This window comes from Nyctibius grandis, chromosome 24 (assembly GCF_013368605.1).
Source record: "Nyctibius grandis isolate bNycGra1 chromosome 24, bNycGra1.pri, whole genome shotgun sequence".
Classification (NCBI taxonomy): domain Eukaryota; kingdom Metazoa; phylum Chordata; class Aves; order Nyctibiiformes; family Nyctibiidae; genus Nyctibius; species Nyctibius grandis.
In genome coordinates, this window is record NC_090681.1 from 3,108,259 (window position 1) to 3,131,927 (window position 23,669).

Sequence of the window (23,669 nt, forward strand, 5' to 3'; positions counted from 1 at the left end):
ATACGAATGTTGGGGATTCTCCTCCCTCTGCCCAAGTGTGCTGCTTTTATTTGTAAATGTTTTTTCACTGGAGGAAGCTTTGAGCGTCATTTTTAAACGTGATGTTTAAGCATCTGTCAGCTTGTCTAGAACCATATTCTGCGTGCACATAATAAATGGTTTATACATACTGCTCTATCTCAGACTTGCTTATTTCCAGAGGAGCTGTGTGTAAAGGGGGAGGATTATCGCTGATCACAGATTACACTATATATAAACACTGTACTGCTGGTCTTGGGAAAGAGAGAGAGTGTGTTTGTGGTATATATCCCCCCCCAACTAGTCAACATTATATTGACTTCAGAAAAAACATAGCCAGAGGTTGGAGGAAGCAGTTGTTTTTAAGTATTTGAAAATAATTGTTATCAAGTATATATTCAAAATGCTAATCAAGCTGTAAACTCACTTTTTAAGAAGAAAACTGGTGATATCTTTTTAAAACTGCAAGGATGTGGAAACCTCAGGCAGTGCTTTTGTGATTGTAGCAATGAAAGCTAGGGGTCATGGATGTCCCGTGTTTACTTTTGTATCGGTTTGTATTCCACCCCAGAAAACCAGCAGACCTTCAAAATTTGGCTCCAGGCACTCATCCGCCCTTCATAACTTACAATGGTGAAGTGAAAACAGATGTGAATAAGATTGAAGAGTTCCTGGAAGATGTTTTGGCTCCACCCAAGTAAGAGTTAAAATGATAATTTGTCACCTCAGAGGGGTTTTCTGCACTAATTAAGATGTTCTTCAGCATTAATCAGCTGAAGATTAGACATTGAAAATAGTGTTCTTGCTTGTCATACCTTTCCTCCCTCCAGCTCCCTCATCTTTATATTAAAAAATGTTTTAAAGATTAAATTGTCCTTTGTAGAGTCCTGTCATCCTTCCTGCAGTTTTGTGCTAGTTACTGTATGATGAGCATCATTCTGCTAAACGTGCTGTACATCTACTCCTTTCTACTTTTTTAGGTACCTAAAACTTTCACCAAAGCATCCAGAATCAAACACTGCTGGAATGGATATATTTGCCAAATTTTCTGCGTTTATCAAAAATTCTAGACCAGAAGCTAATGAAGGTGGGTTACCTGGGGGCTGATAGCAAACGTTGTTTCATTGTCTTGTGTTTTTCAGAGCAGCTTTACTGCAAAATGTCTCACTGACAAATTTTGCCTTCATGTTGATGAACACTTGAGGGACTCTCATGAATTAAACCTGTGGTTTAAAGTTAGTGGTCAGAGGTTTCAACACTTCCAAAGAGAACTTCAGTTAGACAGTGTTCATTCAAAATTTTGGTGGGGAATGCATGGTTTTGTAAGTATCTCTGGCACTGGAACTTCTCTGTGCAACAGCCACTCAGTACTCTTGAACTAAGTAGAAATGATTTTAACATCCAGAACCAAATTCCATGCAGAGTTTGTGTCATGCCCCAGTGGTCGAGTTTCCATGCGTTTGCTGGGAGGCCTTTCTGCACGCTTGATATTTGACCTTTCTAGGATTCAGAGTTCTGAGTTAAGTTCATGTTGCTTTCTTTAAAGGATTAAGTAAGAGCTTTCTGTGTGGAGAGAACGTAGCAGATGGAAGGTGAGACATCAATAAGAGATAAAGAATGCACAACTAGACCTTTCAATAGTTTAGTACAAATTTTTTGTCCTCAGTGTACTTGGAGGGAAAACTTAAGCCAGGGAATGAGAGTGCCTTTGTGCTGTATTTCAAATGGAGAGACTGAAAATATTTGTAAACAAGGGGAAATAGTTGTGGATGTTGTGGGGTGTGCTGCCCTCTGCTGCTCTGTTCCACACCTCCTCGGCAGGCTGTGCCTTCAGTGGTGGCTTAGCTCAGCCTGTGACATTAAACAGGTTACCTTCAAGTGAATATAAACCCTAGCATAGCTTAATTCTAATTGGTTTAAGTCAGTTAGGAATAGTCTGAAGAAAATGACATAAGCCACTTTTTAAACAAAAAATAAAAACTTGTGGACAGTCTTAGAGTATTCTAAACTAGAGCAAACTGATGAATAAATCAGCTTTTAAATAACCTGCATCTGGGTGATATTTAAAGGGATTCCTGTTCAGTTTCAGTGGTACTAGTGACCACGAAGACACAAAAAATTGTACAAGGGTTAAAAATTATGTGGTTTGTTTTTCAGTTCTGCTACTGAGATCAATATTCTAAATGATAATTTGCTTTGAAATTTGCATGCTGTGGTTTGGCTTTCTTTTTTGTTCTTAAAAGTGGTCCTTCCTCTGTAGCCTTAGAACGTGGCCTCTTGAAAACCCTCCAGAAACTGGACGAGTATCTGAACTCTCCTCTACCTGATGAGATAGATGAAAATAGCATGGAGGATATCACAATTTCTACCCGCAAGTTTTTGGATGGCAATGAGATGACATTAGCAGACTGCAACCTGCTACCCAAACTACACATCGTCAAGGTAAATGTCTTGTATGTTGATACATGATAATCATGGACCAAGTGCTTAAGGTTTATGACATTCTGGAGTCCAGCTAATTTCAACTGTTTGTAAGCTCCCATGTAAGTTTTACTACAGTAGTAAAAGTACATGAAATTGCATAAGATTTGGGTAATTCACAAAGACTTTAGGAGTAGAGGAGTTGAATTCAGTGAAGGTAGGAACCAGTAGGCACATTGATAAAATGGCACACGCAAAACCCACTTTACTGCACTCACCAGTGTGGTCACAGGAAGAAGTTGCAACGCTTAAAAGAATGAGGTAGAAGAAGGAAAGTGAACATCATGTGACCAGTTAATGCTTGAAGTGGATGTCTTCTCACATCTGTAGAGAAAACTGCTCCGTTAGCCACAAAGTAAATGACACAACGTGAAATACAAGGATTGTATTAAAAAAAAGTCTGACGTCTAGAAAGACGTAGCCTTGGGTAACTACAGGAGCGAAGATGTGCCAGTGTAATCGTGGTTTGATTTCTTTTCGCTGTCTGCAATGATCTTTGTCAGTTTTGTACTGCAGATGGAGCCACAGATTAAGTTTCTGCCTGAGTGCAGAAGGATTTGTTTTGGTGAGGGCAGTAATACAAACTGAGCGAGGCAGCGTGCTGCCAGGTCCAGGCGTATCCCAGAGGGGCAGGTTCTGCCGACTTCAGAAGTGACTCTTGAGCGTACGTGTTGGAAGGAGAGCTTGATGAGAGACTGACAAGGGATGGAAAAGTGGATGTAAATTCATAATCCGATTCTTTTGTTCTAGGTGGTGGCCAAAAAATACCGCAACTTTGAGATTCCCAAGGAAATGACAGGGATTTGGAGATACCTGACGAATGCTTATAGCAGGGATGAATTCACCAATACCTGTCCTGGAGACAAAGAAATTGAAATAGCTTACAGCGACGTAGCCAAGAGACTCACCAAGTAACAGCACTTGCAAAAGAGATGACTTCTTGCATATTCCATAACAATGCTTCTAACAGACTGCTCTTTTCATATAAGATAGCAATTTTTTTTGCATGAACTTGCAGTTATTCAAAGTTATGGTGGATAGACCAGGTACAGTAATTACCTAAAGTTTGCAGACTTAATTATAGGCTTGTTTTTCCTTACCTCCTTTCACAGCAAGTTTGAATATCATTAATGCAGTTATGTTAATATTGCACTGGGGTAACTCTGAATTCTTCAGTATGAAGGGTTATCTTGCCCCTGCTACTTTTCTTTGCAAACGTTTGGTCCCTGTCTTCGAATTGGTTTAGGAGACTGTCTTGCTATATGGTACAAGGAATATTTATGTATTTTGGAATTTATTGCTTTTCCAGAAGATCTCTACACAATTGTCATATCTGTGACACATTGAACTGTACCTGCCTGTCTATCCTACTTACATATAGAAGGGAACTTATTATCCAAAAGAGCCATTTGCAGAATATTTGGCAACGTTTTAAAAAAAAATTTCTCTTGGATTTGAAACCACACTAATGGTTGAGAATGGACTCAAATGTGAAACTTGGATTTGAATGACCTCAGACATCGGGGAAGTTTGAATCTAGGCTTGAGTGCTATAGCAGGAAGCTCACAGTTCAGAGTTAGTATTTAGTTGTGTCTTCAAGAGCTTGATGAGATTAAAAAAAACCTTTTTTTTTTTTTAATTGGCAGCCTGCATTTGTCCCGAAATCTGAGTTGCAGCAAACAAATAATTGTCAGGATGCCCTTTACCATCATGAGACCAGAAGAATGGAATGCTTGCCATCTGTTCACCTTAAAAATTGCAAGTGGCTTTCTTTTTGGTAGTTAAGAGCCTTTTATTTTGTATAGGTCTTTCTGGTGATATTTACTCACAAAATCTGTGCTGTCATAAACAAAGTACGTGTAAACAATTAGTGTCCTAGTTGATAAATAGCTACTGTATACGGTGAATAGCAGTGCAATGATTAGTGATGCAGGACTGAACACTGATAGCTGATAAAGGGGGAGTCTTTCTGGGAACTTTTTTTTTTCCTGAAGAAAGCTAAAGTGACCTTTAAAGATAACATTTGCCTTAAATTATAGTATGCATTTTTTCCTGAAAGGAAATCTATTAATTACTCTTGTAAAGAAATGGTGCATGAAATCAAGTCCTTTATATTGAATTTATCCCAGTTGCTTGTCTGTGCACCTGGACTGCAATTTTGCGTAATCATAATCATTGCACTACTATACATAATCTTTTTACAGCAACACTGAGGAATAGCACTACAATTTTTTTAAAAGCAATTGTCAAATATTTCTAAACCAGGGAATAGTTTTTTGTTTAAAATTAATGATTTTGATGCATGAAGTAAACTGCTAGGTTATTTTTAAAAGACCATCATAAACAACTCCAAAGAATGCTAGACTTATATGCCTATTTTTTTGTAAAGATACTTTTATATTTAACTGATTTTAGAAGCTGGAAAGTGCTATTCCTGGTAGGTTGTTTTTTGGAATATTTAACATTCTGCAATAACATGGAAATGCTCACATAAACACTTTTATACACTAATTTTTTTGGTAAGCACTGGCTTTATGAAGACCAGCCTGACTTTTCTAAGCATCCTGCTTTTGCTACTTTATATACCCGTGAAGTTAGTTTGACATAGAAGAAGTAAAGTTCCATATTTGTATACATGGCTTGTGGTGCCTTGTCTTGCCTTCCTAAAGCTAGAACTCCAATATAAAGGCAGTTAGCAATCCTGTTACATGTCTTTTGAAGACAACAGTAGATACACTTAGGACCTATTATGATTTTTTACAGGGATGTTTAGGCACAGAAAGAAAATTTCTGCAGAGTGACTTGGTTAGGAAAAACTTAACTGTAGCCTTTTAATAATTACTGTATTCTAATGTCACGTTCTCATCCTGAATAAAGTTTCTCAGCCATAATAATCCTCTGTAGGGGTTCACTCTTTGCTACAACGTGACACCTAGAAAAAGGAATGACTTCCTTTTTTGTTAGAAAATATTTTTAATGACACATAGGGTGAAAAAAACCCAACCCTCATTGGTTTGGTGCTCTTTGCCATCCTATAGTTAACCTTTAAAAACAAAACTAGAGGAAGCAACGTGTTTGTGGGCATATCTTTGTGAAGTTTTTGACTCTACTTTAAAACCTAGAGCAGGATGGCCCTTGGAAGTTGTCTGAGGTTGTAGTAATCAGGCCTCACTCCTTTTAAAAGCAAATTAGCTGTTGTGTGCACACTTCAGTACACCAATTAAGTGCATATGAGCATGAAAATACTTCCATGCAGTTCTCTAGTGTGCACCCTGCCTGCATATCAATGCACACAAATACTTGTTAAAACACCAGGCTTGTTGTCTTTTATAGATAATATATTCTCTCTACTTTTTAGGCAATCTTCAAACAACTGTAATACATTATATTCAGCATTAAGTATTTTAATGATTGTGTCTGAAAGCTTGTAAACAAAGTCAAAGCTCTTGCTGTAACTAATGTATTTTTTATCTCAGTACAATGGAGTATTGAGCGTCGGAGCCTTTCCCTCGTAGGTGTAATTCAAATGAGGACCAGGGTAGCAATTTCGAAGGCGGTTACCGTAGGAGAGCTGTAACTGTCCTGTGTGAAAGGAGTCGGTATCTTTTAGGCTTCCTGTTCACAGTGGTGGTGTGTTGTGGCAGAAGCTGCCCAGCCCCTGGCTGGCTTCAGCAGAGGGATCTGATGGCGAGCGAGCAGCTTTCACCTCCGTAGGTGATCCCTTCAGAACAGCAGAGCAGAGCTGGGGTGGCGTGTAAAAAGCTCAGCGTCTGGTGTGGGTAGAGCACTTTCATCTGGCCCCAATCACCAGCGCTACATTAATTAAAAAAGCCCTTTCATAACTATGTAAATTCTTGACTTCTGTCAACTTGTTTACAATCTGATCTTTAAATGCATTTTTAATTTCATCAAACAGCAATTAATCTACCCCCTGTTTAAATTTAAAATGATGCTTCTAACCCCTTCTACAATTTAAAAACAGCAGTTACCCTTTCAAGTAGGCATTCCAGTTTGCAAGTTGGTTGCATGTATTAGCATGCTGAATAACCTACTTTATTCTCAAGCTGAAATATGCTTAAATTCCCATTAAAACAGGTGACTTGTGTATTTCCTGAACATAAAGGGAAAATCCATCATCTTCACCCTGGTTTTGTGTGGGAGAACAGATTATACTAGATGCATAATTTTTTTTTTTCTTAACAAAGCTTTCCTTCTTGAAGAGATTCCTTATGTGTAAGAGCTGCCTGTTGAACAAGAGGCATGTGAATTCTGAAACGATTTCATGCACTCCAAAGCTTTCCTGTCCGTCTACTGTTCACTGCCGGTCTGTGTAAACGTCCCTCACGGGCAGTCGCAGCCCTGGAGCTTGTACGTTTGTATTTTCCCCCTAAAATTGGTGTGTTTTCCTCAATGGGCATGTCTAAACTGATTGAGAGCTGCGTGCAGTTCCATGATAAGCAGAGAGATGTAATCAAGTTTCTATGCTAAAGTAGCAAATTAGCATTTCGTATCAAAGGAACACAGACATGAATAAATAGAAGATGCTTGAGCCAAACCCACTGATGCCTATCTCAGTGTAGAACAAAAAGTGGCTAAGTACAGTGAACTTCTTTTTACTCTTTGCCACTCCGAGTACTATCTGAATACATCCAGTTAATATTTTCAGAAGAAGGCTTTATCCCAAGTGAAAACTATTTAATCTGCCTCAGAACCTGTGCCACCAACTATTAGATTTTGTTTCTGGAGGGGGTGGGGGGGGATGGGAGAATAGTGGAGCAGAACAGGATATCGAGACTCCCAGGACATCAAGAATTGGAGCATTGTTTGCAGAAATACTTGAAGAGTTGATACAATTTGTTGTAGTTTGCTTATGTCTTTCACTCTCTGGAACAACTTTTACAGATATACCAGTATACTGCTGGCAGCTATTGTTAAAAATAAAATTATATTTTCACTACCAAGCAGATCTTTCTCTTCTTTCTGGAGACTACAGTTCTCGCGTGCGTAAGCAACGACTCGAATGTGGTGTGCTAAACTACAGAAGAAAACTTTGTGGTGATCATATCCTCAGTTTTTGGCCTTCTCTTTTTTTTTTTCAGTGGTGGTGTGATGTGAGGCAGAATACGTGTGTGATTCTAACATTATTACTAGCTGTTGTGCCCCTTAACAAAGTTAAGAACTTAACTTTCTTAAAGAACAAATAGAGAAATACTGAATTCTTCTACAGAAATTATGAAAAGCGTTTTTTTTTCAGGTTTTAAGTGGAAGATCTTAAGAACATAAATTTTGGTAGCTTGTTTTTCTGTGGACTACTCTGTTTTCAGAGCTGAACTGTGAAAATTGATTAAGACGACATCAAAAAACTTCTCATATTTGGTTCAACTTGTTTCCACCCAGATAATCCCCTAAACAGCCATTTCAAGAGTTGAGACTGAATTGATCCTGTCTGCAGAATTTGTGGATTTCAGACTCTGTGCTCTGAGGTTCAGCTGTGTTTCCTCCCTGTCTGCTGCTTTCAAGTATGTCTCAGCTAGCCATGGTAAACACCATCCACCCTTGCTTTTGATTTGAATATGTTAACTAGGTACAAGGTCTTCAGAGCAAAGACCACCAGCCACTAGTGGAAGTTTTCTTCAAAACTTCCTAAGCGTTATCACGTCAATCTCTTGTCTGTCTTGTGAGTGTTTGAGGTGCATCTGGGGCCTGATTTTTGTTTTTGAAAGGAAATTTGTGGAATCCAAAAGACATTCCTGGAGCCTGTAATCTGGGATGCCATCATCTGAGTTTGAGCCTGTGCAGGGAAGTAACAGACGTGCTTGAAGGAGTAGCAAATTCAGCAATTAAACCCTTGGTAGGATTACATGCCTGTATCACTGTAGTATTTTACTGTGAGGTTTGTGATCAGAGGTGGATTTTGCGGTAAGATTTGCAGTCGCCTTGGTTGAGTTTGGTCACGTACTTCCATGAAACGCACAGGGTGGACCAGAAGGTAACGTAACACCCTCTTCGTGTGAAGAGCACGCTGAAAGGGAATAGTGTTGAGCTGCAATAGTCTTAGTGTTTTGTATAATTATGATTTGCTGCAAAAGCTGCTTTGGACTAGCTAATAACCTTTCTATTTTTTGCTAGATTTTGTTTTTAAGACGCCTCAGGTGACTGCCCGGTCTGGTGCGGAAGGTTCCTCCTGGATGTCCTAGCAAGAAACAGCTGGATTTTGGCTTCAGCAAAAGCTATGGATCCCACTCCCAAGGAGTTCTGTGAGCAATGGGAAGAATTTAAGAGCTTGAGGGGAGCTAGGTGAGGCTGAATGTTTCATACTTGTTTCTGACCACTGCATTCTCCCCTGTTGTCAGGGACAGCTCTGATGCAAATAATTTTGAACTTGGCTTGAATCCAGGTTTCATAGCTCTGGCTTACCTCTCCGAAAATGTTGCCTTGTTCCCAAGGAAAACTAGTCTAGAGATTTGTAATGAACTCCAGTGGTTTAGGATCTGGACTACCTCAGCTGTGATAAGTAGGAGTTGTGACAGCAGTCGGTATCTGTTCACCTCATCGTAAGGACCGAGAGCAGGGCAGTCTGAGAACTGCAGTGACTCCTATGCAGTGTGTCACCCTTCTTCTGTGTCCTGTCCACCCCCCCAACATCAACATGCTTTAGCTAGACCCCAGTTGTATTTAAGTGATGGTTTTCTTTCTGTTTGTACTCTGCCGTATTCTGAGTGAGCCTAACAGTGTACTGGAGATTGGTGTCAGTCTCTGGTACCAAGCCAGGGGGGAGATGTAGTGATCTTGAGCACTGGTTCACCTTGAGATGTGTATTGATTGGCACTAGCCTTGTTGGCACCTTGTTTGGAAATACTATTTTAGATACTCATCAACTTATTTTTGTGATGTTTCACTAAGAAGTTCCTAGAGCTAAATTATTATTTTGTTAGCAGTGTTCCATTTTTTACGTGGGGCTATTGCACACATTTCAGAAGATTGATCTGATTTGTCTTGGTTCATTCCTTTTGCCATTAGCACGCTTTATCAGAGCTCCATTTTTCTTACTGCAAAAAGGCTAAAACATACTATTTGCCAAAAGCTTCAGTAGTAGTAATTGTGCTGTGGAAGTTCCAGAAACAATTTTCTAATTACTTCCTCAACTCAGTTTTCCTATAAACAGCAAAATACAGTAGCTAAAAGGCTGAGGAGACCCTGCAAGTATCTCTGTTGAGTACTTACTGGTGTAGGAGTAAACCAATTTGTCAGAGGGTAGTTGAGATTTTTATGGAAGGAAAAAGAAACCTGGACAAACCTTTGTATTCAGTGGGGTGGAAAAGGAACTCATCTGACCTGGTTGCCTGAGGGCTTTTGGACACTCATTACAATGAAAGTTAAGTATGAGCTGAATGTCTAAACACTTCTGCTGTCTCTGAAAGTCTCCAGGAGAAAGGGTGGATGTAGTGACTCATTAATCAAGAATATGTTTAACTGTAATGGTTCCCAGACTCCTCTTAGTGGATCACAGGTGGTCCAGGAGGCCAAGGAGAGACTCTGATGGGCTTATATGAAGGAGGGGATAGCATTAACGGAGGGTGAATGGTCCATGAGTAGTTGACTGACCTTTTAGTCAAAAAACATTTAGGAACTGCTGCTTGAGGGCTTTACTTTCTTCATTGGATTCATTCTGCAAAAGCAAGATTCGCCTTGAACTGGTGAATAGTTCACACCAAACGCTTGGTTTTGCGGTGGTCTCCTGAAGTCAGCAGGCATAGCGGTGAGACTTAAAGCAGTTGAATGAAAAAAAAGCAGCAACACTGGCAGTAACAAAGCCCTTTAGTCTGGGTTGATATTTTCCCAAGACTGCCAAAAGCGTGTGGTAGCTGAGCAGCTTGGGGTCGTGATCGCAGTGTTCAAAAGTAACCAGAGATTGGGGGAGGTGAATTAGTCAAGTGTCAGGAGATAATTTCTGAAAAGTATTAACTTAAGGCGACTTTACAGAGCCTAGCTCTGAACTGTGTGTGAGAAATGAAAAGTCTGGAGGTGAGCAACCCTTCTTGCTGCAGATCCTACTGCACTCGGGCTTGCTAAATTTCTGATGAGCTCTCAAAGCTGGTGCTGGATAGTTTCCAGAGCTGGAAAAAGAGAACTCATGATTCTTTGACTCAAGAGAAGAACTGCTGTGTTCTTACCACTGGACAGAGAGATGAAAACAGTTGCTAAACAAAGATCAAACATGTGAACTTTATAAATAAACAAACAAAATTGATGCTAAGGGACGTCTCAACTCCTTTGCCTACGGCAAAGGGCTTGGCAGGACCTAGGAGAATGACTTTGTCAGTTTGCACATGGAATTCTTAATTTGAAGAGTCTGATTAAAGTGATAGTGCTCCTCTTAATGAGTCTGAAGGTTATGCTCGTTAAAATGGCCTTCTCTGTCCATGCATTGGTTGAATGCAGGGTAGAGGAGAAAGCATTTACGGTGCTGAGCCTTAAATGTAGAACATGGCAAAATTTTAAATCATGTGTGATTTTAAAAAAGCTGGTGGTGAGAAGCTGTTACTAGTAAAACCCTCGAAGGCAGCAGGGTTGATAGTGTGCTGAAGAGGGAGCTCAGTCAGCTGAGAGAGGCGCGTGCAAGGCAGAGCTGGGCCCTGGAGGGGGTTCTCTGATCTCACATGCATTTCAAGCCTCCTGTTCCAGTCCTTCTCATTAGGAAGATGGGACTGTGGGTCGCAGAAATGGGTTTGCTCAGTATCTTACAAGAAGTTGGTGTGGGAGCAGAACCCGGGAGCAGACAGCCATTATTTTTACCTTTTTTCCTTCTCCTATCAAGTTTGAAGAGTGATATGAACTGGGAACCGGATGGTTGTTGGTCAGACTTGCCCAACATACAGACAACTCTCTTGACTCCTCCTTCCTGTTCCCAGCATTAAGGAACTTCCATCCTTGCCAACTTCTGCTCCTGTTTCTCCTTTGGTTGAACACCCCTGCTGCAGCCTTTGCTGTGTGGTGCTTTAACGGGGATGTGGAGCACAGCTGCAGCTGGCTCCTATTTTCAATCCAGTGGCACAGCCTTCTCCCAGAGGCCCAGCTGCTCTGTACACGTCATGCTGTCTGCACACAGCTTTCCGAGGGGAACTTAAACTCCTGGGTACTCCTGCAGCTGTTGCGGGATGCCAGGCAAAAGGCAAAGACCCCGGTCGTCTTACTGAACAAATTACTGCCCAAGGCTTGAGTCCCAGTAGAGACTTGGACCTTTAAACATAAAGCAGGAGCCAACAAGTTGAGTTAATACTATGAAGCTGCACAATCACTGGAAGTTATTTCTGGGCTGAAGTTCTTGTTGGGAAGAGTCTAACGAGGAAGAAGAGTGGTCTAGACAATAGTTCCCTAGACTTGACTCTAGGGGCCATGAGCTAATTTCTTGTCTGTGTTGGGCAAGCTGTTTCTGTTTGTACTATCTCAGCTTTGCTTTCTTAAAAGGGGAATAATTTCCTTTAAAAGATTTTGGTAGTATTTTCCATCTGTAGGTACCAAAGAGGAAACTTAAAGAAGGTGGTATCATGGACAATCACCTCCCATCGAGATCCAAATGGAGGCCCTTTGGAGAGCAGAGCTCAGCTGATGCACTTGCTCTCCGGCAGCAGAGCTGGCCTGAGCACACACATAGCTCCAGACGAGTCAAGGCACTGCTGCACCTTGTGTCAGGAGACATGGGGTGAAGAGGGGAGCTGAGGTTGCTGCAGTAGAGCGGGGCGCTTGAGGACAAGGGCATGTGCCCTAAGGACATTGGCTTTTATTAGCTCTGCTGGTCACAGTGACTCGTGTTATCTGTTTCTGGCTGACTGAGAATGAAGTTACATCAGTGTAACAAAGCTGCGTTAGCGTTCAGGCCCATTCTGTGGCTTGTAGCTGATTTTTTTCATTTGATCTGGATGGGTTGATCAGTATCCATGGGCTCCTGCTGTGGATGTGCTTGAAACAAACCTGAATGATGAAGCTTGTGCTTCTTGTCATTCAGGGCACTTGGACAACTTAAACTGCTGTTTGAATGCCGGGTGACACAGGACACGTTACCTGCAACAATCGAGCGTGTGAAGCCAGGATGCACCATGCAAGGACATAGGGTAGGAAAATGCTGAGAGTTTTTAGAGCTCCTGCTTGTGTATGTGGGTTAAGGTGTAGGCAGGCATATGCTGCCTCAGCTACTTCTTAGTTTTAATTTCCTCAGGCAATATTTCTTATAGGGACTGGGAGTTCCTGTAGTTTGTGTTTTTTTAAGGCAGCAGTTGGCTTTGTCTTGCTGCACCCACTTGCCTAAGAATCAGATACACAACAGCACATACGCGTTTACTGCAGGCGTCGAGCAAGGGTTGGTGGGTTTGAATTGTTCAGCTTGAGATTTCAAGGGGATCTAACTAATTTCAGAGCGTTTTCTGGACTTTGAGCCAGAACCAGTTATGCAGTAAAACTTACCATGGGAAGGAGCGTGGACCATTGGGTGAATTCTTCTGTGCTGGATTCCTTGAGGAGAGAAATTTTGCACGCTTTCAGGCCACTCACAGGATGGAGAGCGTCCCTGGGTCCCAGCTACCTGCCTTCCAGGTGCACAGTGTGTGAGAGACCAGTTCGGTTACTCTAGGATCCTCTGGTACTAGTGGGCAGTGAAAGATGCACATGAGCAAACTTTCTCACAGTGTGACTGGCCCACAGGGCAACGCAATCCCATAGACACCAGTGTGCAAAATCCCTTCTCAGGCTTGTTCTGTCCTTCCCCTCCAGACTAGACTTTCCTTCTGGGTAGTTACTGGTTACAGCAGAACTTGCTCAGCTTTCCCATGAAACTCCCTGCTGCAGACTGGATTTGGTAGTGGCTACTGCACTGGTCTGAACCAGCTGGCATTTCGTAGCGTCTTTGGGAGTGAAGGATTTGGGGAAGTCTGGGGTAAAGAGAAAGGTACTGCGGTGTGATGTGCTGTAGGCAATGAGAAACCTGCTGGGAGCAACTGAGCAGGGGCTCCTCAGGGCAAAATCCTGCCTGTGAGCCTGGAGAACTGAGACGCAGGTGCTTGACTGTGGATCCAAATGGTTAAGCCTGTGCTTAAAGAGGAGGGAGAGGCTCCTGAAAGTGTTGGATGGTTGTAAGAGAAGGATCCTGAGTATCATAACGCGACTCAATGTATTGGAAGTCTTTGAAGTCTTCTCCTGACATCCATCCCGTACCAGCATCTTTCATCCTTCGCCAGCGCTTCCCCAGCTGAAGCTATTAAAGGGAAACTACAGAAGCCATAAATCCTGGCTGTTAACATCTCCAGTGGTAAGATTTCACAATGAGCCCGAGTTGCTGCAAAAGATAAGAGGAGGCCTTGAAACCAAGGCAAGTTGTGACTGGTTCCCAAGAATAGCTGAGCTTCACAGCTTCGTTGGGGGTCCCTCCAGGTTACTGGCTTTTGGGCGCAGTAGCTGGCTCTGCTGCTGACTCTCCGGGTGCCCTTGTGTGAGTCACCCAGTGCGTGTCTACATGGTGCAGCGCAGCCCGGAGGAGAGATCCCCGGCTCTGACCTGGCCCAAAGGGGTGAAGCTCTGTCTGGGGTGCTGTATATAGATCAAACCACCCAGCTGCAGTTCTGTCCTGCTGTGGTTACGCTGCTTCCAAGGATCGATCTTATCATGTCCGTGGGGAGCTGAGCTTATAAATGCACCCGCTTCAGTGGGGCGCAGGCACATGTCAGGGCCCCCCCTTTGCATGTGGAGGGTGGAGAGCCTCTCCCAGAGTCTGCAGAAGGGCCAGGAAGGAATCCAGGAGTCACGATTCCCCAAGATCCCCCTGCTTTATCAGGAGTGTTGGTTCAACAGAGGAGAAAAGCGCAGCCTGAGTTGCCAGACAGCAGATAGGAGCGATCCCTGGGAATGTTTACTTCAGCGAATGGGAATGTTGTTAGTGGGCAAACTGGAATCAATGTTACACTCATAATTTTATTTACACCCTTGCTGTGATCCTGATCTCTGCCCAGCCTAGAGTGCGTATCTGTACAGAGTTCACTATAAACACTTGGCTCTGCAGAGTGTGTCGGTACGTCGCGTTGTCTGCCAGGCACTTGCCTGAATGATTCTTTTAATGGGAGACTTTTTTTTTTCACCTCTTCTTCACAGCACTAGTCTAGCAAGTCTCTTCTTTTTTAGCAGCAGGCCAGGAAGAAGTGATGGGTCTGCAGGGCAAAAAGTCCAGTTACCCACATGAGAGGGCCGGTGGCATTGTGGCAGAACGGTCAGAAGAGCTTTGCTCTCTCCATGTCAGAGGCTGGTTTCCCCTCGGCGTTGCTTGTTCCCACAGTTCCCATCTGTAGTGGCACAGGGAGAGAGAAAACCTGCCTCTCGGTGTGCTGGACGTTGTGCTGTGGGTGCAGCTGCTCCTGAGCCCGCCGAAGGAAGGTGGTTGTTTCTATCTTGGTGAAGCAACGTTGGCTGGGTAGTTGTGAGGGAACCTGTCACGGCATCGGTGCTGGAACAGAGGGCTCGGCAAGACCCCACAGTCTTGGTCAGAGCGTGGGCTGGGCTCAGAGGGAAAGCAGTGGGGTGGGGTGGAGGGTCATGGAGCAGCTCATGTCACATCTGGCCAACGTCCTCATATAAACGTCTGAGACCTGCAAACCCCTCGCTCAGTCCTGCCAGTTTCGTTGGCTTTGCTCTGGTCACTCTCCTCCTCCTCCAGGCATTCAAGTGAGCCTCTGAATAATCCTCCTTTTGATTTTCCTGCTCTGAAGTTCTCCCCAGCATCGCCAACACACAACTGCCCTTCTGTGGGGAAACTGCCCGCTGTTCTGGCCACACACTGCTCCTCGGGGCCACGCTTTTCCGTTCCCATCACATGCTGTGCCAAGGAGGGCAAAGCAGATCTGCTCCGACGCCGGAGAGCTCTTGGATTTGGCGCTGACACCCAGACAAAGCCAAGGCTTTGAGGAGGCAAACGCTGCATCTAGGAATTCAGATCAGCAGCTGTTAGTGGAAACCTCAGTAAGGCGAGAGGCTTCGGGGCCACTGTTGCCCTCCAGGGATGACTCCGCTCTTTGTCAGGGCGCACGCATTGCTCGCTCAGACCGTCTTGGAGAAGGAAACCTCGAGATCAGCTACACCCATGAGGTCTATTTTTATTTTTTTAGCTGAAAACTAAATCCTCAGTGTTTGCTGCCCTACTGATTACCAGGAGATAGGACAAGCCCTTCCAGACGCTGTGTTAGTGCAAAGGTGCAAACAGTCTGCGCCTGTCGCCTGTTCTGAGCAGATGATGCAGCTCTTGGGGAATCAGGACTCCTGGCTCTGCTTCTGGCCCTGAGCTACTGCTTTATTTGATGTATGCAAAAGGGGTCCTCAAGGCCCTGGAAGGCCCCGTTACACCAACAGCCTAACGAATTGCTGTGGACCTTCCCTTTCTGTAGCATCCATATCTCTTATAATTTCTGGAACAAGGGAAGGCAGCAGGAGGGCAGATGCACAGGAAGAAGCCATGGATCAATTGGGATGATGGAGAGGAGAAACGAGCCCAGGAGCTCCTGTGTCCTGAGCTGGCAGCTCCCCTATGGAGCCGTCCTTGCTGGGACATGAGGCAGGCGGTCCCAGATCCCACGGGTGCCCACTGCTTTGGTGACACCGCGTTGGTTTTGGTGGGGAAAGGACCCTGTTTCTGTTTGCGTGGTTTGGAAATATTTTCCTGGTCCCGAGGTGTGCAGGGCTGTTATGATCCAGCTGGCCTGTGGAGGTCAGCCTCGGCTCAGGGAATCCCAACAGCAGCTCCTGGGGAGCAGCGGGGTGGCCCAGCTCCTGCCTCTCTGCACCCTGCCCAAGTGGGGGGGCATCTCTGAGGCTGCACCTTTCCCCCCACCCAGGGTTTGGTGGCTCTCACCACCCTCCTGTAACATCCTGCTGCTTTTTTCTTAGTGGTCCAGAGGGGAGAATACCAGGACACTGGGGCATGTTTGACTTATGGAGGGGTAGAGAAGGAAGGAAATGAAGCAGCCCTAATGCTCTGTTCTGACCCCATTTTAACTGTGTGAGTGCTTTTGGGCTTGACTTACAGAGGAATGTGTGTCCCCATGGTCTGGGGTCTCTGCCATCATCTCCAATGTGCTGACCTGCGTCTTGCAGTTTGGAGCATGCAGGACAGAGGCGACAACAGACAGACATCATGACTCTTCTTGGTGCTTTTGGTGTTTTTCAGATCCCTCCTCATCCAACAAGTAAAGAGCACTAGAAATCGGCGGGTACTTGCTATCGTAGGAGTCCTCAGAGTGCCACAGCCACTAAGACAGCTCTGCAGCCTGGACAAAGCACAGCTCTAGATGCGGGATAGTTTTTGAAGGACCCTGGGGAACTGAAGTCTGTGTGGTGCCTCTCTCCGAAGCCTACCAAGCAGACCAGTGGGACAAGCACCTCTTACTACAGCATTTTAAGACCACCTCTTTCTCACAAAGCGTTTCCTTGGCCCCATCCCTAAAGGATCCCCACTGAGGATCCCGAAGCACGGTTGGATACTTGGGTGGTTCCTCTTGCTGTGTGCTGTCTGCGCAGTGCCCAGTGCTAATTAGCAGAGCTGAGTTCAGGCTCCTGGAATGACCTCTGCTGCTGGGCTCCTGTCCTGCCCACGGGATGTGGCTCTTATGCCACTTTAGTCACTAATGACAATGATTGTGGTTGTTATGGGAAACTGGGTTGCTGGAGTTCTGAAGCAAAGAAGGTCTCCATTGCAGGTGTGCAGTGAGGCTTCAGGGTCGATGGAGAGCTGATGGAGAAGAAAAGCACCTCTCACTCCTTGATCTCTCCTGTAGCACTTGTCAGACTGTAACAGTGAGATCTGAAAGTTTCATGTCCCTGTTTTTCTGGCAATAGATGGGACACGTATTCAACCAGCATTCTTGAGTTGGTGCCTGGTGCTGCACCACGAGCCCTTGCTGCCTCCTCCACCTGACGAGGGCCATGTGGGAGCCTCTTCCATGCAGGAATACATTTTTCTTTTAATGCTGAATTAGCCCTGCCTGTGGCAATGCAGAATTATCTACATGGTGAGTTTGGAAAAACCAAGGACGAGGAGTTGATCAGGCCTTTCTTACAATCTCCAGAGCTGTTCAACGCTGGACGTTGATGATTCCCTCTGGTGTCATATCATGGGGGATAAGAGCTCGGTTTGGGACAGTGTTGAAGGTCCTCGCCTTGCTAGCCCACGTGGCAGTGGTTGCTGCTGATGCCCTTTGCCCTGGCCCTGGTGATGATTTGGGCTACCAGGTTTTCCTCTCAGGTGCGCAGGAAATTCCCGTGGTGAAGGTGCAGGAGTTTTTCTGGAGCTGGGCACCTTGAGTATTAATTATCAAAGCAATAATTCTTCCCATTTCCCACCTAATCAAGCAAGGAGAACTTAAACGATGTGGATGCTGTTGGTGACCACAGCAGATGCTCCAAGACTGCTGCTCTCCAGCTGGGTAACTGTCCTCCCTCTGTGCTCCCCGGGCTCCATCACAGCCATTAATATGCAGAGAGGTTGGATTCACGGTTTAGGTGAGCTCATACTCTTTGCTGTTAGCAGGTTTCTATGGATGCCACAGAAAGCGTGTTATTAAGGCAGATGAAAGGCCAAGGAACGAGTTTGCTGTGCTCCTGCATGCCCATGGGGAAGCTTTCTGCCCCTCCCCCATTTTTTTATTTTATCCATCCTGCATCAAAGTTCCTTCGGGAAGCCAGCGAGCTCCCCGGGACGGCCCAGCCGTGGTGGTCGTGGAGCAAAACCACCAAGGGTTTCACTGCTTGGGAAGTACCAGCCTGATGGCTGGGCTGAGCCCAGCTGACAGCTTGATCTTTTCCTTCCTGCAGCGTGTTTTTCCACCCAAAAAACACAGGCCCCCCCCACCACTCCCCTTCCTGGAGACTCCTCCACCTGCCCCGCTCGCTTGCTGACTTGTGCATTCCTCCTTCCACATGTTATAAAGATTAATCGCTCCAGTTGGAGCTTGGTGCGACTGGGCAAGGCGAGACATTCCTCGGTTGACATCGCTGCTTTTGACTAAGGGAGGCTGGAGGTTTTGGGCTCGCCTCGGCCGGTCGATGTGTGGGCAAGCTCCTCGTGGAGTTTGGCTGCTCCTTGTCTGGGGCACGAAGGGAAACGAGCCCCCCCGGCACCGCGCAGCCCCTGGCAGGAGGGGTTTTCTCTTTGCAAGATGCATGGCTGCCTGTTGCTGTTGCAGATCCCATGGTTTTGCTCTGGAGACCAAAGGGGCAGCCAGGTCCTGAGCTGGGTGGCAGTGGTCTGGGCAGGTTTGGAGATAAGCCTGACTCTTTGCTCCCAGCCTCAGGAATGGCAAAGCGCTGCTGGGCCGTGGGGCAGGACTAGCTGCGTTTGGGTAGTGGATAAAGCAACGTAGGGCAGTGGGGAGCCTTGGTGGGACCACGGTGAGGGGTCTTAGGTCTGCTGCTGTGCTGGTGGCCTGTCCTCTGTGCTGGTTTCTGCTGGCTTTGCAGGTGCTTGGAGGCAGCTCTGTCTTTGCGCAGGCTTAGCATCACTGCTGGAGCTCTCAAGGTCTTGGAGAGCTTTTGGCTGGATGCATGTACCCTCTCTCCAGACCCAAATCCATCTCACAACCACACCCGATCTTCCTTCAGATCCATCCATGAGCATCTCCAGCCCTGAAGAGAGGAAGGTGACTCCACAGAGCATGGGAAGAGATGGGAGAGGCTGTGCCAGAGCTTTGGGACAGCAGAGGCTTTCCCCAGAGTTTTCTCTGCCTCGTGCTGTCCCGTCCTGTGCTGGGAAGTCAGGGCTGGAGGCTGCAAGGTCAAACCTCAGAGGTAAGTGGCTATTTCTGGAATTTCATAGAAGCAAGATCAGGAGCCTGGAGCAGGACGCCCAAAGGGAGAGGAGAGGGTGCATCGTGTGTGAAACACGGACCTGGAAGAGACACGAATCTCCCCTGTGCAGGTGGGAGCCGTGGAGGGGAAGCAAAAGGTGCAGATTCAGGTTAGATGTTCAGAAAAATCTCCCGTCGTGGCTCTGGGCAGGCTGGGGAGCCGCCACCATGGGGGTGAAGGACGCGTTAACGCACTCCAGACAGATGTTTGTCTGTGTAAACACCCACGTGCCTGGGGCGAGGGAACAGGTTCGGCGGCTCCGTGGGCTCCAGCCCTCTCTCCCCGTGGTTTGTGTGCTCACACTTGCTCCCCGACGCGCTTGTCCCACCATAAACACGCGTTTTGGAGCTAGAACAAAAGTGCAGATACGTACATGGCTTTTGGTGTGTCCTGTCATCTATTCCTGGTCTCGCTGAGCGCTGCAAAACAGCTCCTGGCTACGAGAAGGATTATACAAATGAAGCTGCTGGAGGACTAATTTCAGGGATTTTTTTTCTATTCTTTCCTTATTCCTGTACTAAAAAAAACCTTTTGTGCACTTTGGACCAAGCTTGTCATATTTCTTAGAGTCTCCAGTGACTCCTTCATGCTACAGACTTTCTGGAGTCCTCCTTGTTAGACCAAGAACTGCATGATTCATTGTGTGCTGGAGATTTAATACTGCACGTAAAACATTCCCGGTTCAAATTTGTTTTCTTTCTTTCCCCCCCTCCTCTCTTTTTTTTTTTTCTTTCTTGGCTTCTCACTTACATCCTGGAATTTTTTCATGAGATATAAAATAAATACATTCCCAAATATGTCCAGTAGGAAATGATACGCTTCGATTTTTCAGCCGCTGTTTTAAGGCCTTTAAAACAATTTGGTGCTGTTGAGCTTTCTCCAGGGATGGCTGAGTGTTGGGAAGACCATCGTGGCCCTCTGAAGGTGCCCATCGCTTTGTGAACGGCTCAGCCTCTGCGTGCAGCTGGGCTCCCGCGTTGGGAGGCACGTGTTGCTCACTGAAGGCTTTTGGGGTTGCTTTTCCCAAGGTGAGATGTAGATCTTTAGTGCCAAAAGGGACCTTTTTGGTTATTCAAGCTGGCTGAATCCCATCCTTTAAGGTCGCCAGCCCTGTGGTGGCATGTCCCATCCTGGTGGGTCTGTCCGATGTCACCTGTGACCGAGCAGCCGTTCCAAGAGCAGTGGCCGGGGTCAGCTTCTATCGAGGACAAAGTCCTCTGATGGGCAGTTAAGTGATGACCCGAACCTGGGAAGAATTAGTCAAACCCTTTAATTACAGCTTGCCTGTAGCAAGGTGTATCTGTCCTGCCCAGGCTCCTCTTCATCTGCATTTTTTAAGTATATGGTAATGAATTCAAGTCCCTCTTAGCCATGACCAGAGAATCAATTTTTCCAAGGAGCCCAAGGCTGGATTTCCTGGGACTTGGTCCTGGCAATGGGCTCTTAGAGCGGCTCTCGGCCCTTCCCGAAGCACCTGAGGAGTGTGATGGCCAAAGGGCCCTCAGCACCCCAGCAGTTCCCATCACCCTCGCTGTCCAGGGACCCCGTCCCCAGGGTGCAGTGTGCCTGCAGCAGGACGGTCCTGCTCCGTTCGCTGCCCGAGGATGCGCTGCCTGAACCGCGCTGGCGGCAGCGTTGGAGGCGGATCACCTCCAGCCAGGGTGGGTGGAGCAGCACGTGAGGACACCCGGCCTTCTCGCAGGCCAGAAGCACCTCCTGGTTCTGCACCGTGCCCTGGGGACGCGTCAGCCCGTTTCCTGGTAGGTTCTCGCCTCCATCCCGCTCGCTTCCCCCTCCATCCTGCTCGCTTCCCGGTGGAGCACTAGTTTGCATCGCAGCTTCACCTCAGGATGCAAATCCCACGACTCTTCTTGTTAATGTGGCAATTTGGGCCCATGGCGGAGCTGTTATCTCTGTGCTTGAGTGCCTTGAGCAGCTCCTGTGCGTGTGTAAAGGTATTTGTATGGCCAGGCAGCGTTCCTGCTTCTGTGCCTTGTGTAAACACCTCGGGGGTCTAATGCAGTCCCCGGCTGCCATCACTGCTCTGCTCCGCTTGAGGAACTGCCTGGAAAGGCAGCGATAATCGTCTGGGTTTTGCTCGACTGACGTGTGCTGGGACACGAGGGCTGGCCGAGCCAGCCCGCAGCAGGGTCACGGGAGATGCTACCATCAGCCCCGGGACACTCAGCCCCCCGGCACCCCAAACCACCTTTGCAGAGTGGATGTTTTTTGGGAGCTCTGCTCCTGGCTCTCCTTCTCCAGGTGACCCCAAGCAAGACCTTTGCAGCACCTCGACCTCGGAGCAGTGGGTTTGCCAGCCCTCTCTGAAGGACTTTCCAGCCACCCTGTGCAACCCCTGATACCCCCGTGCTGGGAGGCCCCAGCTCCTGGTCACGGACACCCAGGGAAGGGGGGTCCTGTGCCGCGGTGCCATTCAAACTGGGGAAAGGAGGGGAAGGGGGTGAGTGGGGACGTGGTTTGTACCAGCTCAGTGATGGACCAGAGGCTGTACGTTCAGTTCCACTTCTTTTTCCTTTAGCTTTATACAGGGTCACAGAATCACAGAATCAACCAGGTTGGAAGAGCCCTCTGGGCTCATCGAGTCCAACCATTGCCCTGACACCACCATGGCAACTAGACCATGGCACTAAGTGCCATGTCCAGTCTTTTCTTAAACCCCTTCAGAGATGGTGACTCCACCACCTCCCTGGGCAGCCCCTTCCAATGTCTAATGACCCTTGCTGAGAAGAAATGCTTCCTAATGTCCAACCTGACCCTCCCCTGGCAAAGCTTGAGGCTGTGTCCTCTTGTCCTAGTGCTAGTTGCCTGGGAGAAGAGGCCGACTCCCACTTCACCACAACCTCCCTTCAGGTAGTTGTAGACTGCAATAAGGGTCTCAACTTCTTGTTGGCCAAGGAAAAAGTCATCTCAGGGCTGTGACCACCCTTTGTCTAGTCAAGAGCTCTTTTCCAAGGGTGCTCCTTTCGCAGGTGCCCGCCGGCCTTGCCACCTCCCGCCCCGGCGGTCCCCGGGGGGTGCAAACCCCGCCGGTTGCCGGTGCAATCAGCCAGCCATCGCGCCGTGGAGCCTGTGGCTCGGCGCAGGAACCCAGCGCCGCTTTCATTCCCCAGCCTGTGTAAACACGGTGGTTCAGGCGTTGCTTCAAGTGTGGTTCAGCCATCGCCGCTGTGGGGGCTGCAGCTTCCCGGCCGGGGTGGGGCAGGCAGCTGGGGGCTGTAATTGCTTCAGCCACCCGACTTTAATCCACCTCTGTTCGTGAGTCAGTGCCCCGAGGGGCTTAAGTTAAGAGCTTGGGCTCACTATATATAGTCAGTGGGGCTGCGAGGAGGCAATTCAGGAACCTGCCCCTCCCTGTCGGTACCAGAGGTGGGGAGAAATACCCCGAGATGGGGAGTTAAGCAAGTCTGTTTGACTTAATGCTGGGCCCAGACAGGAGCCCGGCTGCGGTCAGGCCTTGCAGTTCAGCTGTGGCTGAGGCAACTTCTCAAACCACTTGAATTTGCTCCTAAGACGGCGTCTGATGGCACACAGCTCGTGGGTGGATTGGCCCTGGGAGCCGGGGCTTGTCCCCGTACCCCAGAGCTTCACACTCTGCTGCTAATTCGGGAGGGTGTCTGCGTCCCCCCCCTGCAGCGCCGGCGTGGGGTACCAGGTGTCCCGTCACCCCACTGCATCTCCCCTGGCATCGCGGCTGCTCTTCATCGACTTTATTATTGTATAATTTTAACATGGAGTTGTTATTTTATAATTTTTTTGTTGCCCAGAGAAGTGGCTGCCCCCTCAAGTGTTCAAGGCCAGGCTGGATGGGGCTTGGAGCAACCTGGGCTAGTGGAAGGTGTCCCTGCCCGTGGCAGGTGGTTGGAACTAGATGATCTTTAGGGTCCCTTCCAACCCAAACCAGTCTGTGATTCTATGACTTTTGTTCCCACTTGCAGAGGGCAAATACTTGAGCTTGGCTGCCAGCCATGCAGGGCCATCGCAGCTGGTCTTTAGGGCTGAAGGTCCTGAGAACCAGCAGAGAGGACCCAAACCTCCACCCTACCAAGGTGATGGAGAAGATGGCTTTAAAACTGGGCTCCCTTTGTGCCCGGCTTCGCTGCGTTGGCTCGCAGCACTTGGCTGCTGGTGGTGATGGAGCAACTCCCCAGCACACATGTTCGTGGTTTTGAGGGCTAAATTGGACCTTGAGAATTAGCAGCCTTGTAAGTCAATAACAACACGGCTTAATGAATACAAGATGTCCCTAGGAAGTGAAGGCTCCTTTGCTGGACTGG

The 23,669-nt window shown here is 47.0% G+C and overlaps 1 protein-coding gene across 1 annotated transcript in view; it reads left to right on the forward strand.

Annotated features, from left to right (window-relative positions):
• The window catches only part of CLIC4 (chloride intracellular channel 4), a 29,021-nt gene extending 21,561 nt beyond the window's left edge, over positions 1 to 7,460 (forward strand). The window contains exons 3-6 of the mRNA XM_068418071.1: positions 590 to 715; positions 999 to 1,105; positions 2,279 to 2,460; positions 3,250 to 7,460. Of these exons, the coding sequence (XP_068274172.1) occupies positions 590 to 715; positions 999 to 1,105; positions 2,279 to 2,460; positions 3,250 to 3,414 (580 nt within the window). The 3' untranslated portion in view covers positions 3,415 to 7,460. The remainder of the gene's footprint in view (positions 1 to 589; positions 716 to 998; positions 1,106 to 2,278; positions 2,461 to 3,249) is intronic.
• Positions 7,461 to 23,669: the final 16,209 nt, after the last annotated feature.